Source organism: Rhipicephalus sanguineus, chromosome 7, assembly GCF_013339695.2.
Source record: "Rhipicephalus sanguineus isolate Rsan-2018 chromosome 7, BIME_Rsan_1.4, whole genome shotgun sequence".
Classification (NCBI taxonomy): domain Eukaryota; kingdom Metazoa; phylum Arthropoda; class Arachnida; order Ixodida; family Ixodidae; genus Rhipicephalus; species Rhipicephalus sanguineus.
This window is the reverse complement of record NC_051182.1, coordinates 14534951-14551063: the sequence shown is the minus strand read 5'-3', so window position 1 is coordinate 14551063 and position 16113 is coordinate 14534951. Positions and strand designations below refer to the sequence as shown.

The window sequence follows — 16113 nt, the reverse complement described above, 5'->3', positions numbered from 1 at the left end:
GGCATCCCGGGCCTGTAATGTGCAAATGAATTTATGTACATCAGGTTGGCACTGTCCGACGTCGAACGTGTAGTCTTACTATAGATCCGTTGGTTCGAAGCAGACGCCGCGTTCATGTGTAGAGGATGGCGCTAATACAGCGCAGGAACACCATCAGGTATTCATCCTGCAAAATGCAGCGCAAGCGCTCAAGGACGGAGTACGCACGAGCGCTGTCTGTGCGCTACCAGAAGGTCACTTGTTCATGTGCAGGATCCCGGAGCCTAGACCAAGGCCGACTGTTCGAAGGGGACATAATACTACCAGGTGATTCCTTGGGTGACGTGAGTTTACCTTTTCTTTTTCGTCTGCGAAACCAACATATGAAAAAGCGCGCATGAGCCAATGATAAGTGACTGTCATTACACTGTAAAACTCAGTCAGAATACATCCGCCATTACAGCGTTTTATAGCCATTTAGGGTATATAGTAGAACTAATGAATGTGGTTTCTTGGATCTCTTCACATCAGCTATCACGCGATACCTAAAATTTTACATGTCCTGCATATATACATCACATATTATTAAAGATGGCCGGAGTGCTCCTTGGATGTGTTAGAATGTTTTTGGTATACCAGACACTGCTGCAGGCCCGGGTGCGTAAATGTGTTTCGCTCTGTGGGAATATGTAAGAACAGATACACCTATAACAAGCTCATTAAGGTTCGCGACATTTGTGGCGCCTTAACCAACAAAACGTATTCCGTGTTTTTTCATATTCACGTCAACATTGTGTACCGTGTTGTATTGAGATTGTGACTTACGTGAAAACGAAGAAAGAAAAAAAAAGACACCTTACTACCTGTTGAGAAGAAGAGTTCGTTTCGGTTATCGTACGAATGAACGTGTCTTCTTTGTGTACAGACGTGTTACTATTGCGATAGCATTTATGTCGACACTCGAGGCGCTTTTTTGCCGACGTTGTCACCGTCATCTTCCGTACAAAGTCCAAATCGATAACATCACCCCGCGCGTCGTGTGTTCTACGCACGAGTGAAATCGCGCGAGCGCTGACGGCGAACGCAGCTGAAGCAGGCATGAAACGGGCCGGCCGTCTTCGTCGCGCGACATGGAGTGGTGTCGGAGTGGGTGCTACGTGTCTCCGGCAGGAAACGCGACCGGGCGTGGTAGCCTGCGGTCGCGCGCGCCTTATTTTTACACGGGATGAATTGAGGGCTCATACCTTTGTACAATTGTTGTCATCGCAGACTATGCGTTGAAGCCATAGACAGCACGAAGGTCGCTTCGCTCGCTGCAGCGGCCACGCTTCCGTGGGTCAACGTTTTGCTTTAGTGACGCCACCGGGTTACAATGTTAATATAACTTTCCAATTTGCTGCTATCGCGTCTACTGATTCATTCTTGCGGCGAAACACTTTTTATAACTGTACATCGCAGTTCAGCGTTTGTCTCGATTTCTTTTCGTTTTGTTGTCTTCGTGTCCGGTTTTCTGTTTTTCTTATGGTCTTGCTTCAGTCTTCAAGTATACCATATCTGTTTGAAACATGTCAAAACTAGACTTCACTGTATATGGACATTCATTAATACACCTCTGAAGTAAAGAACAATGCTATGCAAAGTTCGGGACTTTCGAGCTGCGGTCGCCTAGTACGTTCTGAAACGTGAGTACAGCATCACTAGCGTACTATAGGGTCTGAGAGCAGCTACTGATATGGTAAAATAACGTATATGAAATCTGAACTATGCCTCTGTGGTAGTAACTGAAAAATAAACCAAAAACCAAAAACAAGGACCTTTCTACAACAATAAGACGTTTTAGAAACATCTGGTAAGCCGCCGTACCTGTGGTAGCTTTATTTTGACCGACATAATTAGGGTAATAATCATCTTTCTCCATCTTATGTAATGAGAACTAACAGACTATAATGCGTAATTCGAAGGTTGCTGGTTCGGTGCCTGCCGGCGGCAAGCTATCTTTTCGACCACTTTACTTTCTTCGCATTTATATCACAATTACTACGAATAACATACCGTATACATTATTGTATGTTAGTTCTCATTATTATTGTGTCTAACAAAGAAAAAAACCGAGCCCTTAAGATTCCTGTTCATTCGCCCACCTGATGTAGTGGTTTGAAAAGATCGACTTTAGATTTACACACAAGTAGTCATCACAGGTGGCTCTCTTACAATGTCGCTGGTGTGTGTGCATACGCGCAGAGAACTGCAGTGCCCAGAGACACGAAGCTATGGCCCAAGGGAATCATTCCATACGTCTTCGAACCGAGGCCAAGTGAGTGAAGTGTGAAGAGAACTTGTTGCCGGGCTAGTTGTGCATAAGGCTAAACTGCAGAGCGCAAATTGGTGCGGTTCTTTTATGTCCCGTGCCACGCTCTGAAGTTAAGCAGCATGAGTGACATATATTTTGATCTCTGCTGTTGTCGGTTTGCGCATCGTTAATGTCACTCATCCAGTGTGCCACTTCCTGTTGGGTCGCGACAGTGATGACGTGAGCGCAGGTGAAAATGATGACCGATTGATCGGGTCTTAAGCAGTAGGAAGCGGTGCTGTCAACTGCGTTCGCAAGCCAAGTCCGTAACGCCCCCATAACATCCTCCTTACCACTTGTTCTTCTCAATGGCGCATCTCTCGCCCATATAGCTGTGGGCTTTAGGATATATCTGACGCGCTCTCCTATCGTCAATAATATTTAGAATAATAATTGTTGGGTTTTACGTCCCAAAGTCACGATATGATTATGACGGACGCCGTAGTGGAGGGATCCGGAAATTCTGATAACCTGGTGTCCTTTAGCGTGTACCTAAATCTAAGTACACGGGCCTCTAGCATTTTCGCCTCCATCTAAATGTGGCCGCCGTGGCCGGGATTCGATCACCTTCGGGTCAGCAGTCGAGCATCTTAACCACTAGACCACCGTGGTGGGTTCTCCTATATTCTAACACTCACAATAATACTTTTCTCCGCTACAACTTCTGCGATTTGTGAACGTACAGGCTTCAGTTAAGGAAGATGTTGGTTTCTTCAAATTGAGGGGCGCACCCGCACTCTTTGCAGTGCGCGCCTATATGTGAAGGCCATCGGTGCGGCAATTGGCTTCGTGTTACCTTAATCTAAACCTTCCGGTTTTATCACCTTCGAGTGCTTTGTGTGACCACGTGCATGTATATAAGTGTGTGTCGACGTGAATTCAGTTAAGGAAATATGCCCACCCGCGCATTAAGGTTAAAGCATTCAGCTACTGACGATGTGTGGTGTAAATAGCTTTCACACTGAATAGGAGCATGAAAACCCTTTTCGAGCATTTTTCAGCATACGAGGAGGTAGGAAAGCTCAAAGTTGACCGGCTCTGTAGAGTTGAGATGCGCAACTTTAATCGGCAGATCGGCAAAAGAGGCTCATCCGGGAAGCCATGGAACAAATCGAAGCCGTGAGCTGCCTGCGTTTCGTGAACCGCACGACGGAGCGTGACTACGTCTACATAGACCGCAACGACACGTGAGTAAGAAGAATGCTGCTTCACGAAGCGATCTGCTAATACACGGCATTTGAGCGTATCTTGCCGCTGTGTTCATACAAATACTGATGATAATCAGGAGTACAAAGTTTTGTGGTTCTACTTAATTTTGGTTCTTTGCAGTAAGTGAGGCGTATTCGTGCTCTCATATAACATGGACCATGGATTTTTTGAAATATAATTAGTCGATAGTTAGCGAATGTGCTGCAATTTGTCTTGTCCGTTCCTTTTCAGCGCTGTCTTCACTTAAGCCTGTTTCACATGCAGCGATTTTGCTCCAAGAGCGGAGCGGCTGCCGTCGCGGAAGCCCAAAAACAGGTTTTTTCGAGCGACCAGTGGACGCGCGATCGAGATCGCCAGAGTTGGAAAAATTCGCGAGCGGCAGAGCGGCTGCCCAAGGTCAACCAATGGGGGAGCAGTGACGCGGGGAGCACGTGACCGTAGGGATGGAGACGAGAGCAGCCGCGCGCGCCGGGAGGAACTCGCTCCGACTCGGTTTCCTAGCAGACGACATTCGCTGCAACGAGCTGGCAGTGTAGAAAACGCCGTTCTTTCCCTTTTGTTGTTCTTTACTGCGCTTCCATCAAAGCAGACAAATCGTTTGCACGTGTCATTTTGTTCTTTTGTATTTTTATCGAATCGTGACACCAACATAGGTCCGGACAGGGGGAACCTACGACACTCCGCACTTGTTCGCAGTAGACGTTTCAGTTTTTTTTTTACTACTCTGGTGCAGCACGTTCGAACAGTTTACTGTTTTCTTTTCCCTTTTTTTTTTTTTTAGTGGTCACGTACCCCGAAGACGACAAATGCCGCCGCCTCTTTACTGCAGAATGCCCATAGGCAAAAAAAAAAAAAAGAGACGAGCTCCTTCACAAACCCACAATGTCGTCGACTGGGCCGCTTGCATCCGGTTGCCGGCCCATACGGCGCACCAGCGCCTTGCGGCATTCGAGAGCAAAAGCCACCGAAAGCCCTGTGAAAGCTTAAAACCCCCAAAACAAATTCTTTCTTTCGCTTTTCCATGGCCAAGTGTATGGGCGTGCAACATGACTTGCGTGGTAAAAAAAGAAAGCTGGAACAGAAATAAACGTGACTACTGAAGTTGTTTAATTGCACTCTGATACACTGCACATTTTCATCATTCAAGGTTTAGGCGCGTGAAATTCGATCACCGAAGTAGAAGGCTCGTGAAACTTGCAACGCAAGCGCACCAAAACAAGCGAGCCCGGAGAAAGGAAACCCGCGGATAACGGGCGCTTCCCACAACCATCACTGCGCATCGCAGAGGCGCGCGCCGCGCAAGAGCGGTGCATGTGAAACGAAGCCGCGTCCGAGCGTCCTGCTGCCGCTCGATCGCTGCGGGCCCCGCCGCTCGGTCGCTCGCATGTGAAACAGGCTTTAGGCTACTACCAATGATAAACTTGTTCGTCTGAACGTTTGGTCGTATAATGCCGTGGGATACACAAAACCTTAAATATACATGGTGTGTGTTCTAAAAATGAAACACCTCGTAAAACGACTGGAACGAAAGGTAACGCGATTGAGAGGGTAAATTATTTAGTTAATTTATTCATCTACATAATCTCGGAGCCTGTTAGTATTATTTACAAATAGGGGTAATTATAAAACAATGAGGTATTAACTGCATTTTTGAAGACGGTAGTATCTAAATTTGGTTGAAGCGACAGAGATGGGAACATCATACCATGACAATCACTGGATGTCTGAGGCAAAAAAAAATTAAAAAAAGAAACATCGCATGTGCTGGTGGGAACATAAAAAAATTCAACCTTCCATTTATTGTTGTTCCGCGAGGACAAGTAATCTAAGAAAAGTTCACTTTCGCATGTTGCGCTGCACTGCGCAATAAAGCTCGCGAGAAGAACTATTCGCGTAAGCAGCAGAGCGTCCATAGGTCAGAGTTATGTAGCATTTCTTTGTGGGATGATTTCCTGGTACATGCTACAGTGCAGTTTAAAAAAGAAAAACTCACAGGGTCCCTTATGCATTCGCTTGAGACGACTCGAAGACGAAAGCCATCTTGTTTTTCTTCTCCGTCGATGTATTGATCCTGCCCCGCCACCCTTCGAAAGCTTTCTGCACCTAACGTGGTTTTGCACTTCCTCCAAGATCGGAGACACCTCACCTGATTTCTGCATTGCCTCCGTGATCGGAGCACCTTAGACCAAGTTGCGATGTCATGTGATGACGTCATCCTGTGACGTGACGTCACAGTGATGTCATGATGATGTCATAATGACGTCACACGAGGATGAAGATGCGGTCACTGACCGAGTCAAGATTAAAAAGCAGACACGTTTCGGGACCCGAAACGTCTCTGTGTTTTAACCGTGACTTGGTCAGTGACCGCATCTTCATCCTCATCATGGTACCTGACCAGACGAACTTTCGTCGAACTCTTGACTACAATGGCGTCACACATTTTGGCGATCTGTGACGTTATCGCGACGTCATATGGGGACGTCATCAAGTGACGATGATTTTTCGCATCACTCGTCCCAGACGCCGCGGGACGCTGACGGTCAAAGAAGAAATAATAGAGAAGGAAAGGCAGGGAGGTTAACCAGTATAGGACAACCGGTTTGCTACCCTACACATGGGGACAGAGTGGGGGAGATTTAAATTTAGCGCCTAATGAGGCGGCTTTCGCCTTAATAACTTGGTACTTGGTTTTAAACTGGGCTACATGCCCATGCTGGCAGGAGGTGAATATATCGGAAGTCTATGAATGCGTTCGTGGCCGGCCTATATAGAGACCCGCGGGCGTGAACCCCCGTATGCCTCTCCTGTCCGGCCGTGATGCGTTGTACAGGTGATCCAAAATAAAGGAAAACACTTGCTGCTAACAAGATGCCCCGCCGATGCCGGCCGAAAACAAAGTTACAGGGAACGCCGCGGCTGTGCACTTTCCTACGGCAAAACTGTGGGGAGATAAGAAAACGGCGGAGTATGTTCTGATTGAATGCGGAGATATCCACCCAGGTGTACGTTTGGGCTCGAGCCTGCATGAAGCATTGGGTTTTAGGGACAACAATGGAAAGCTGAACACACCCGCGATTGAAATAAGTAAAAGACGGTTAGAGCACTGGTGGCAGAAGATTAGAGGGAAAGGATAAAAATAAATATTGGAAAAAATAAGGACATTCTGCCGTAAAGGGCAGAGAACTGGGCTGAGAACTTACGTTTCTTTTTTTCCTGTATAGATAGATTTAATTGAAGTAGAGACATCAGGCCAACATTTAAAAAAAAGAAGGGAAAGAGGAACATTTCTTTTTGTCGAGCCTGGTGGCACACTTGTCACCGCCCCGTGATAAAGGGGACGCTCATATGCATCCATCCATCCATCCACCGCATGCTTACGCAATTCCCAAGGGAGAGCCAGCATGGATTTCTTTTTCTTTTTTCTGCTGAATGATTGAGTGTGGGTATATCTTGTGCGCATGTAGCAGATCTTTCTGTACTTATGTGCTTTTCTTCCTAACGTCAAAGTTGTAAGTCTGTGACCACACCTCGCGTTATTCCAAAAAGTTAATAGTCAGGTGCAGACTCGGGAAGGTGGCAATTTACACTCTTCGGCCACATTTGAAAGAAAATATTATTCTTTTCGCCAGATAATTTTGTGTCTTATCGGTAGCGTTGCGAACAATGCATGAGGTTATTGTGGTGGTATAAACGCATTTAATAAATATTACGGAAATTCTAATAATGTATAACCTCAAGGCCTCTTTCTGAATGCAGCTCTTGCAACATGGAATCTAGACAACACTCCAGGACGTAGGAGAGGAGCCTATTTAGATGAGGTCCGTAGAAGTGTGGTTGGAAGCGTTCGCCACCACTGCGTATGAGCACACGGGCAACTTGCCTTCTTCAGATGAAAGTGGTGCCCAACAAATTGAGGGTCGCTTCCAACTTACGTACGCAGATGCGGATCGTACGTCGGCCGCAAAGGAGGCCGCCAGCCTTTGTCATTGGGGCTTGGCTGCATGCAAATCGGCTCGGTGATGCACGAGCTCCTGCACGTCGTAGGCTTCCACCACGAGCACTCGAGATCCGACAGGGACGAGTACATTGATGTCTTCCTGGACAATGTGCAACGAGGTAAGCACTTCCCCGCGAACACGGCGGCTCATGCCTCAACACATGGGAGCACAAAAATCGTTTTAATGCGTTGGCATTGGCACGTGCAATATGGCAAAAGCTGCAGAGTTCGTTTGAAGGCTACCGTATTTACTTTATTGCGGCTATTACTGGCTAATATTGACCACCAGAATAATGAGATGTAATTAAGCGTAATGCTTACTCATTTATCTCGCATTTATCGCTAAATCGCCACTGTAGTTTGCTCGACAGCCACTACAACGAATATAAGGATGAGGTATGTAGCATTTAAAAGGCAAACATGTTGCAATGTAGCGATTGTAGCAACCAGACTTTTTATTGCGATAGCGATTATATATGGACACTCCGAGCTCATTTCTGCCGTCACCGTCGCCGTGATGTTCTGCATAAAGGGCGATAACATCACTTCGCGCTTCGCATGTTTTATGTGCTGCTGAAAAAGCGCGAGGGCGGCCGACAATCGCTGCTCAAGCAGAGAGAAAACGCGCCAGCCATCTTTCATCACGCAGAAGGAGCACGGAGAGCAGCCGGAGGCGGCGCTGCGTGGCTCCCCTAGTAAATGCGTACTTTCACCGGCCGGGCGTGGTCAGCAGATGGCTCATACTTTTGTATGTGTTGTTCTGTATCATTGCAATGCTTGCGCTGAAGCCCTAGGCAGCCCGAAGGTCACTTCGCTCGCTGTAGCGGCTGCGTTTCCTTACGCCTGAGTTTCGTGAAGTTGCGTCAATTCGTACGCTAAGGAATTGAGCCCTGCTTCGTATGGCATTCCAATCTGTTGCTATCACATACGTTGCTTCGCTTTTGCGGCGAAACTGTGACCTTTTTTGTCTAGACCGTCATTTTTTTTTTACCGCACTGGTTTAAAATCGCAAAATCGTAAATGAACGTCATGCACCAAGCTTTCAGTACTTTGGCTCGGCAATACGCAATCAGAACTGGTGCATACAGAACTGGTGTAACACTTGGCTCATGTCCTTGAATGTATTTAAAACTGTGTTAATGTCTATTCACCGTCGTCAAAATCACGTTGATTATAACAGCATCAATAACAACCAGATTACTACAGTTGATTCATTTAAATATCTTGGTGTGTACATCTCGCGTGACCTAACTTGGACCTGTCATATTAACCACATAATCAATTCTGCTAAACGTACTCTAGGGTATGTACGCCGTAACCTTTCGCTCGCTCCTCCTTCTATTAAAAAAGTTGCCTTCGAAACTTTTGTCCGGCCAAAGCTAGAGTATGCGAATGCGATTTTCGATCCTCACCACAATAACCTCATTTACGCCCTCGAGTCTGTCCAGAACCGTGCGGCGCGATTTATACTATCTGACTATTCATACACCTCAAGCATCTCGGCACTAAAAGCAGATATTAACTTATCCGATCTGACTAAGCACCGCCAAATCGCACGTCTTAACCTTTATCATAATTTCTTCCATTCTTTGCCTTTAGATAACCCATACATCAGAAGAGCCCACCGCATTTCCCGCAACAGTCACTGTAACGCAGTATATCCACCACAAGCTTATAATGTGACTTTTCATCAATTGTTTTTCCTATGCACAGCCCAAGACTGGAATGACCTGCCCACCGAAGTCGCCACCATCACCGACACCCAAGCATTCAAACGGCTCATCGAAACTATCCCATCATAACTACCATTATATTGTTAGCCTTTCTATTATCCACTCCCTCATGTAATATCCCAACCGGGACCTTTGAGGTAAAAATGAATGAATATCACAATTCTCTAAACTTCATTTTACGATGTATGCTAAAGCCAACAAAATTGCTGTTCGTGATACACTCCTCGCTTAAACTATCAATTGATTAATTTGGTAATAAGCGTTTTGTGAAACCCTTCAACGTATTTCAAATATTTCGGGTAACCTGTAAACTGGTATACGTCGCACTTGTGAGCATTAGAAATGCTCTGACAAATAAAATTTACATTACTAGGACATTCGTTTCCGGCAAGGAGTTACAGACTTGTAATCCTTCTGGATGCAGCTTTTTTTAAGCAGCCCCTGTCGATTTTGATCCGTTTCGGTAAAAATTACAAGACGATAGGGATTCGTACTCTTAAATTCTGTAAAATAAGTTTCACTCTTCAGCGTATGTTTCATTGATATCGGGTCAGCGGTTGCCTCGTCAGAGCATTTCGTCGGTTAACTTGTATTAGTATTGGTTCAAATCTAAACAATTTCCTTACAGTTTTCTGGTTGTGCAATTCTTGTGACTTTTCGAGTATCGTGTGTTGCTGAATTAACGAACTATAGAGGACAGATCACAGCTACTGGAAGGCGGTCTGTGCCCCTGGTTCGAAAGCGCTTCGCTTTACGCAATTAGTAGTCTTTTAACACGAAAGTGTTTTATGCCGGGGTCCACCAAGACTTCAGCTGACGTATTTCCGTCACGAAAATGACGTCGAAAAAATATACACAATCATATGGCAAAGAAAAAAAGGTACCGTCAACGGGAATCGAACCCACGACCGCTCGGTCCGCAACAACAGATGCCGGGCACGCTATCCACTGCGCCATGGTCACAGACTCTAGGAGGCCTATACGAACGCGCCTTTTATATCTACCCCTCTCCCAGTCGGCTGGGTGGTGTTGACCTCTGGGAGTGGTAACGTAAAGTAATTCGTCATTGCTGTGGCCTCCGCGATTAGCACCTGCAACGCGTTACGCGTCCGTCCCATTAGGCGCGTTTTCAATATAGGTTGAATTTTGTCAATGCCCTAACACACCGCGAGGTGACGACCTTTGCCCAATCGCAAAAGTATCGCCTTCGGTGCGCGCTGATTGGCTATTGAGCAAACCGGATATATACCGAGAAAATACAGTTTGCATAGAATGGGAAGGAATGAGTAGCAAAGAGAACGTTGAGATTAGTAAGGGGCTGAGACAGGGATGTCCTTTGTCCCCGCTGTTATTCATGCTGTACATGGTGAATATGGAAAAAGCGCTAGAAGGTAGCAACTTTGGTTTTAATCTGTCACATAAACAGGGCGGCGTGATGATTGAGCAGAAGCTTCCAGGATTATTTTATGCTGACGATATTGTCTTATTTGCTGACAGTCGAGAGGATATACAGCAGCTGGCGGATATATGCGGAAGGGAAGGGGAAGCTCTAGGACTAGGATTTAGTGTAACAAAATGGGGATCGATGGTATTCATTGACCCTTGTGATCAGGCGGTGTCAATACAGGGCCAAGAAATACCGAGGGTGAGCGAATACAAGTACCTCGGAGTATGCATAAATGAGGGTGACAGGTACATGGAGGTACAGGAAAAAGCCTTAGCAGCAAAAGGAAAGAGGAATGCTGCAATAATGAAGCACAGAGCATTGTGGGGATACAATAGGTACGAGGTGCTTCGAGGTCTGTGGAAAGGTGTAATGGTTCCGGGGCTTACTTTTGGGAACTCAGTGGTGTGCATGATGGCAGAGGGGCAATCGGGAATGGATATAAATCAAAGGACTGTGGGACGCCTTGCGTTGGGTGCTCACGGGAAGACGACAAATGAGGCTGTAAAGGGCGATATGGGATGGGCAGGTTTTGAGGCGAGGGAGGCTCAGAGCAAAATAAGGTTCGAAGAAAGGCTAAGGAATATGAAGGAGAGTAGGTGGGCAGAGAAGGTGTTCCGTTACTTGTATAGGAAAAGCGTGGACACACAGTAGAGAAAAAGAACTAGGAGGCTCACTAGTAAATATACGGCTGGTAGTGTAAGCAATATGTCAACAAAGAGCGTTAAGCGAAACGTCAGAGAGGCGGAGAGGATTTACTGGATGGCAGCTATGGAGAAAAAACCGGCTTTGAGTAACTACCGAAAGGGCAAAGATGAAATAAGGAGGGAGGCATTTTACGACAATTCAATGGGAAGCGCTTTACTGTTTGAAGCGAGATCGGGTTGCCTTAGAACGGGCAACCCGATCTCGCTTACTGCTCGATAAAGCGAGATTCAGTAAAGAAGAAGAACAATGCACGTGCTGCGGGGAAGATCAGGAAACGGCGGAGCATGTTCTGATTGAATGTGGAGACAACCACCCAGGTGTACGTTTGGGCACGAGCCTACATGACGCCTTGGGTTTTAGAGACAATGGAAAGCTGAACACACCCGCGATTGAAATAAGTAAGAGACGGTTAGAGTATTGGTGGCAGAAAACTAGAGAGGAAGGACAAAAATAAATATTGAAAAAAAATAAGGACGTTCTGCCGTAAAGGGCACAGAACGGAGCTGGAAACTTAAGTTCTTTTTTTTTTCTGGAGTAAAATAGTTTTAATTGAAGTAAAGACACTAGGCCAACGCTAAGAAAAAAAGGAGTAAAGGTTTTTTTTTTTTCGAGCCTGGTGGCACACTTGTCACCGCTCCGTTATAAAGGGGATGCTCATAGCATCCATCCATCCATGTAAAAGCGTCGGCCTCGCTCAGGGCCCGTATTCTCAAAAGGTGACAATCGCAAACGTATCGCCTTTGGTGCGCGCTGATTGGCTATTGAGCAAACCGGAAAAGTTAGGGCGCCATCTGTTAATTCCGCCGACGTCAATATTGCGTCATGGTGCTCGACGGTGCTCTCGACATATTTGCAATAAACGAAGGCACCGTTAATCGTCGGTTCGTGGTGAAGTCTAGCATTTCAGTGGCGTAGGCGGTAGCTTCTAGTATTCAATCGTCGGTGGATGTGCTCAGCATTTTTTGCGCTGAAGCTTTCATCTAGCATTACCTTGGGGTGTTATCAGCACTCGTTCTTTGCCAGCGCGTCTTTTTTCGTGGTTTGAACGTCCCAGGAACATGAACCGTGCGTTGCTCGCGTGGCTTATCGCGAGCCGGCAACACGCTGAGATCTTGAGACGATGTCGCTGCGACGGCACGCTACAGCTGAACTCTCCGAGTACGCCGTGTTAAACTCTCAACGAAAATACGTTTCACGCAAAGTTGCATTCTTTAAATATTACACTGTGGATTAAACAATCGAACAAAAAAACATCGAAAGCACTTTGAACACGTCTTATATTTCAAGTAGCCACAGCCAAGCCGGCCAAGCCTGGCCACTGTTAGAAGCAGCAGCACACGCTCGAAAACGCCGCACTCGGGTTGCTCTGCGCGTACGGTGCGCTCACTCCTGTGTTGTGAGACATTCGTATTACCAACGGCCAGTTGCAACAATGACGTCACAGGCAAGTGTTTTTTTTTTTACTTATTGAACGCATCAAATTCTACGTCACCAAACGCGATACTATCGCCTTTTGCGATCGTTTGAGAATACGGGCCCAGCATCATGCTAATACAGACCAAAAAAAAAAAAAATCACAGCATATCCACGGAGTGAATGATGATGAGTGGGCGAAGCTGCGGAGGTTCATCGGTAAACCGTGAATCTTCCGTGAATTCTGCCCAGTACATCATCACCGACGTGAGATCGGGCGCGTTTATACTAAAGGTTCGATGAGTTATGACGACTTGCAGCTCACTTTAATTTTACATGTACGCTGTGAATTTTCATTGTTTAGAAAAACCATTGCTTTAGAAAGCATCTGGCGTCTTTCGTTAAGCAGCTGGCGTCTTTTCGTTTTGCTTTAGAAACATCTGGCGTTCTTTCGTTTTGCTTTTAGAAAACAACTGGCGTCTTTCGTTGGTTTATTTCATCAATCAACGGCGTTTTGAACAAAATTTTTACTGTTTAATCACGCACAGGAGAAATCTCACCAGGCACTACCTTGGAGGTAAAGAATGGCTGCTAATGGGAATGAGACACAGAAGAAATCGGCTTTTAGCTAACACTTACACTTCTACTTCTACTAACGTTTCCTACTGGAACATGCCAATGGCTGCTAATGGGGAATGAGAGACAGAAGAATTCGGCTTTTAGTTAACGCGCACGCTGCGAATTTTTTATTGTTCAACAACGCACAGGAAAAATCTTCCACCGGCACCACCTTGGAGGTCAAGATCTGGTACTAGCGTTACAACTGGTTACGCACTACTACGAGGGACGAACGGGTGCCGCCTTAAGGAGCTTCGCCCCTAAAATAGCTCTGCGACGCGCGCCTGCCTCACGTGGCTGTAACACCGCGTTCCATGCTCACGCGCTCGCCCCGAGAAAAATCGCGGCCGGGCTACCGGGGCGGCACGACGCGCTTTGCGTTTCCGTCTAGTCAGGCCGTGGTGTTCAATCACATTTTAACATGCCGCGGGATGGCGACCAAGTTCTGCGTCCAGTATGCGACGCTCTTCTGGCTATCGCACCTCGTTCTCTGATTACGCTTTCACCGTTAACTACTTCAGCTATCACAAGAGTTTGTTTAATCATTTAACATGGACGTTAGTCGTCGGGATGGAGATGTACCACCAATCATCAAAGTGGGTGCATACACATTAAACGGCGCCATTAGCTGCCAGACATCAATATACATTGTGCAAACTCTCTTAGATCAATGTACAGTAAACATTCGGTTACTTCTGTAAGGGCACGCATTACTTTCGTGTTATTCCGATTCCTATGACGGAGGGATCAACCGTGTTTTTTGCTGTACCTACGTGGATTTGTATATTTTAGGATGTGCTCCGAGCGACTGCCTGCGCTAAATAACTGGTCTCCTCTGCAGAGGATAAGGGTTTCCATTTTTGTGCTATTTTATTGGGCGATAATAATATCAATTCTATATCCTGTTCCGATGCCGAATTTGCTTGCACGTGCAGGGCGTGAGCACAATTTCAACAAGATGAGGCCCTTCGAGCACCGGCTGCTTTCGCCTTTCGACATGGATTCGATAATGCTGTACGGCTCGGAGTTCTTCGCACGTGCACCGGGCCTGTTCACCTTGTTGGCAAAGGACGGCAGCCGGCTGGAGGCGGTCTTCAACAAAAAGAGAATCAGCGACAGCGACATCCGTCGCATTCGCATGCTCTACCGCTGCTGAAGACTGCATCGCTGCCTTTAAGACACAATAACTTTATTGATTGTGGTTAATTAGGCGTACTGTCAGTGCAATACGAGATTTTTGCAGGATGAAGGCAGAGTACTGTCTGTCGCACTGTGATCCAGATGAATTCCTGCGGTACGATATAGAGTAGCCTTGGTGCGGTATAAGTGTGCAGTAACACAGTCAATAGACCATCGCGATGTTAGGCGTATCCCATGAGATTATAGTATAGACAACTTTGCGCACTCTGCCATCTGGCTCCGAAGAGGTAGCCCGTGTTTGTTGGCATGCAGTTATCATTTGCCCGGTCCACTGCTGATGCACAGGTGACTATATACTCAACGGGGAGCACTCAAAATACCGAGAAATATACTAAATGCAACTGTGCTCAGTGCACGCGTAACGAAGCAGTACGATGAAGAATTGTTTCAGCAGTTTCGAGGCAGTCAGCACAAGAACACAAGTGACAACACAAGATTCTTTTTTTACGGAGCATTATATGACAACGACTGGTATCCTCTGTATCGAAAAGTGTGAACAATAAAGATCAGCGGTGAGATAAAACGAATGCTTGCACACTTGCTTTTGCGAAAGTGCAATTTTGGTTTTCGAGATGACGACAATGCGTGTAATTATGGGGCTTTACGTGCAAGGTGTATTTCAGTCACGCCGTCGCGGGAGACTCCGCATTTATATTGACCAGTCGGGTTTTTCTAGCGCGCACCAAGTACAGGGGTGGCCTCGCAAACCATCAAAACGTTGTCACTGTGGACGGTAACCGAACCCGCGTCCTCGAGCTTAGCAGCTCGACGCCATGACTTCTTAGGCTTCCACGGCGGTTCTGATAACAACTCAGGTAATAATTGTAGATTTCTTTATAATCATACAGTTCGGTACCTCGGTAAGTTCGCTTATTTCAGGAGGGCAGTGGTGGAAAAGCTCCCTGCTGCTGCTTGCCTCAGGATCATATCGTGGTCTTGGCACCTATAACCCCAGCAATTATTATTTCAGGTGGGGATCAGGGGCGTAGCCAAGGGGGGGGGGGGGGGTGAGGGGGTTCAACCCCCCAGAAAATTTTGAATTTTGCTTGCATATAAAAACACGCACGCATACAAACGCACGCACGAACATACATTAAAGTATGGTTGAACCCCCCCCCCCCCCCTGAAAGGCAATTTTTTATTGTAACTTTCAAATCCACGAAACAAAAAACTTCGCAAACACTTGTTTGGTCCCATAGCCTAACTGGCTAGTAGCGGGACCAATTGTGTGACATGCCTACGTGATTGCGGAAGCGGTTACAACAGCGACAAAGGACAGCAAACTGGATACAAATATAAAAAAATCACGCCATATTCACGGAATGAATGATGATGAGTGGGGCGAAGCTCGAGAGGCGAGATCATCGGTAAAACCGTAACTCTCCCGTGAAAGTTCGCCCATTACATCATTAAGAAAGACGTAAGATTCGCAAGTGCACTTCATAGAACTCGCAACTCG

The 16113-nt window shown here is 46.4% G+C and overlaps 1 protein-coding gene across 1 annotated transcript; it reads left to right on the top strand.

Moving 5' to 3' along the window:
* Positions 1–125: 125 nt before the first annotated feature.
* On the top strand, positions 126–15141 carry LOC119400614 (astacin-like metalloprotease toxin 5). The gene is made up of 5 exons (XM_037667666.2): positions 126–323; positions 2221–2293; positions 3402–3516; positions 7482–7657; positions 14390–15141. Exons 1-5 carry the CDS (start codon positions 126–128, stop codon positions 14608–14610), a joined length of 783 nt encoding a protein of 260 aa, XP_037523594.1. The 3' UTR covers positions 14611–15141.
* The last annotated feature ends 972 nt before the right edge of the window (positions 15142–16113 follow it).

Excerpts from the sequence above, each read along its gene's own strand:
- LOC119400614 (XM_037667666.2), top strand. The coding sequence starts at position 126 with ATGGCGCTAATACAGCGCAGGAACACCATCAGGTATTCATCCTGCAAA. Across the intron at positions 3,517-7,481 it reads TACATAGACCGCAACGACAC|ATGCGGATCGTACGTCGGCC; the intron begins GTGAGTAAGAAG and ends TTACGTACGCAG. Across the intron at positions 7,658-14,389 it reads CCTGGACAATGTGCAACGAG|GGCGTGAGCACAATTTCAAC; the intron begins GTAAGCACTTCC and ends TTGCACGTGCAG.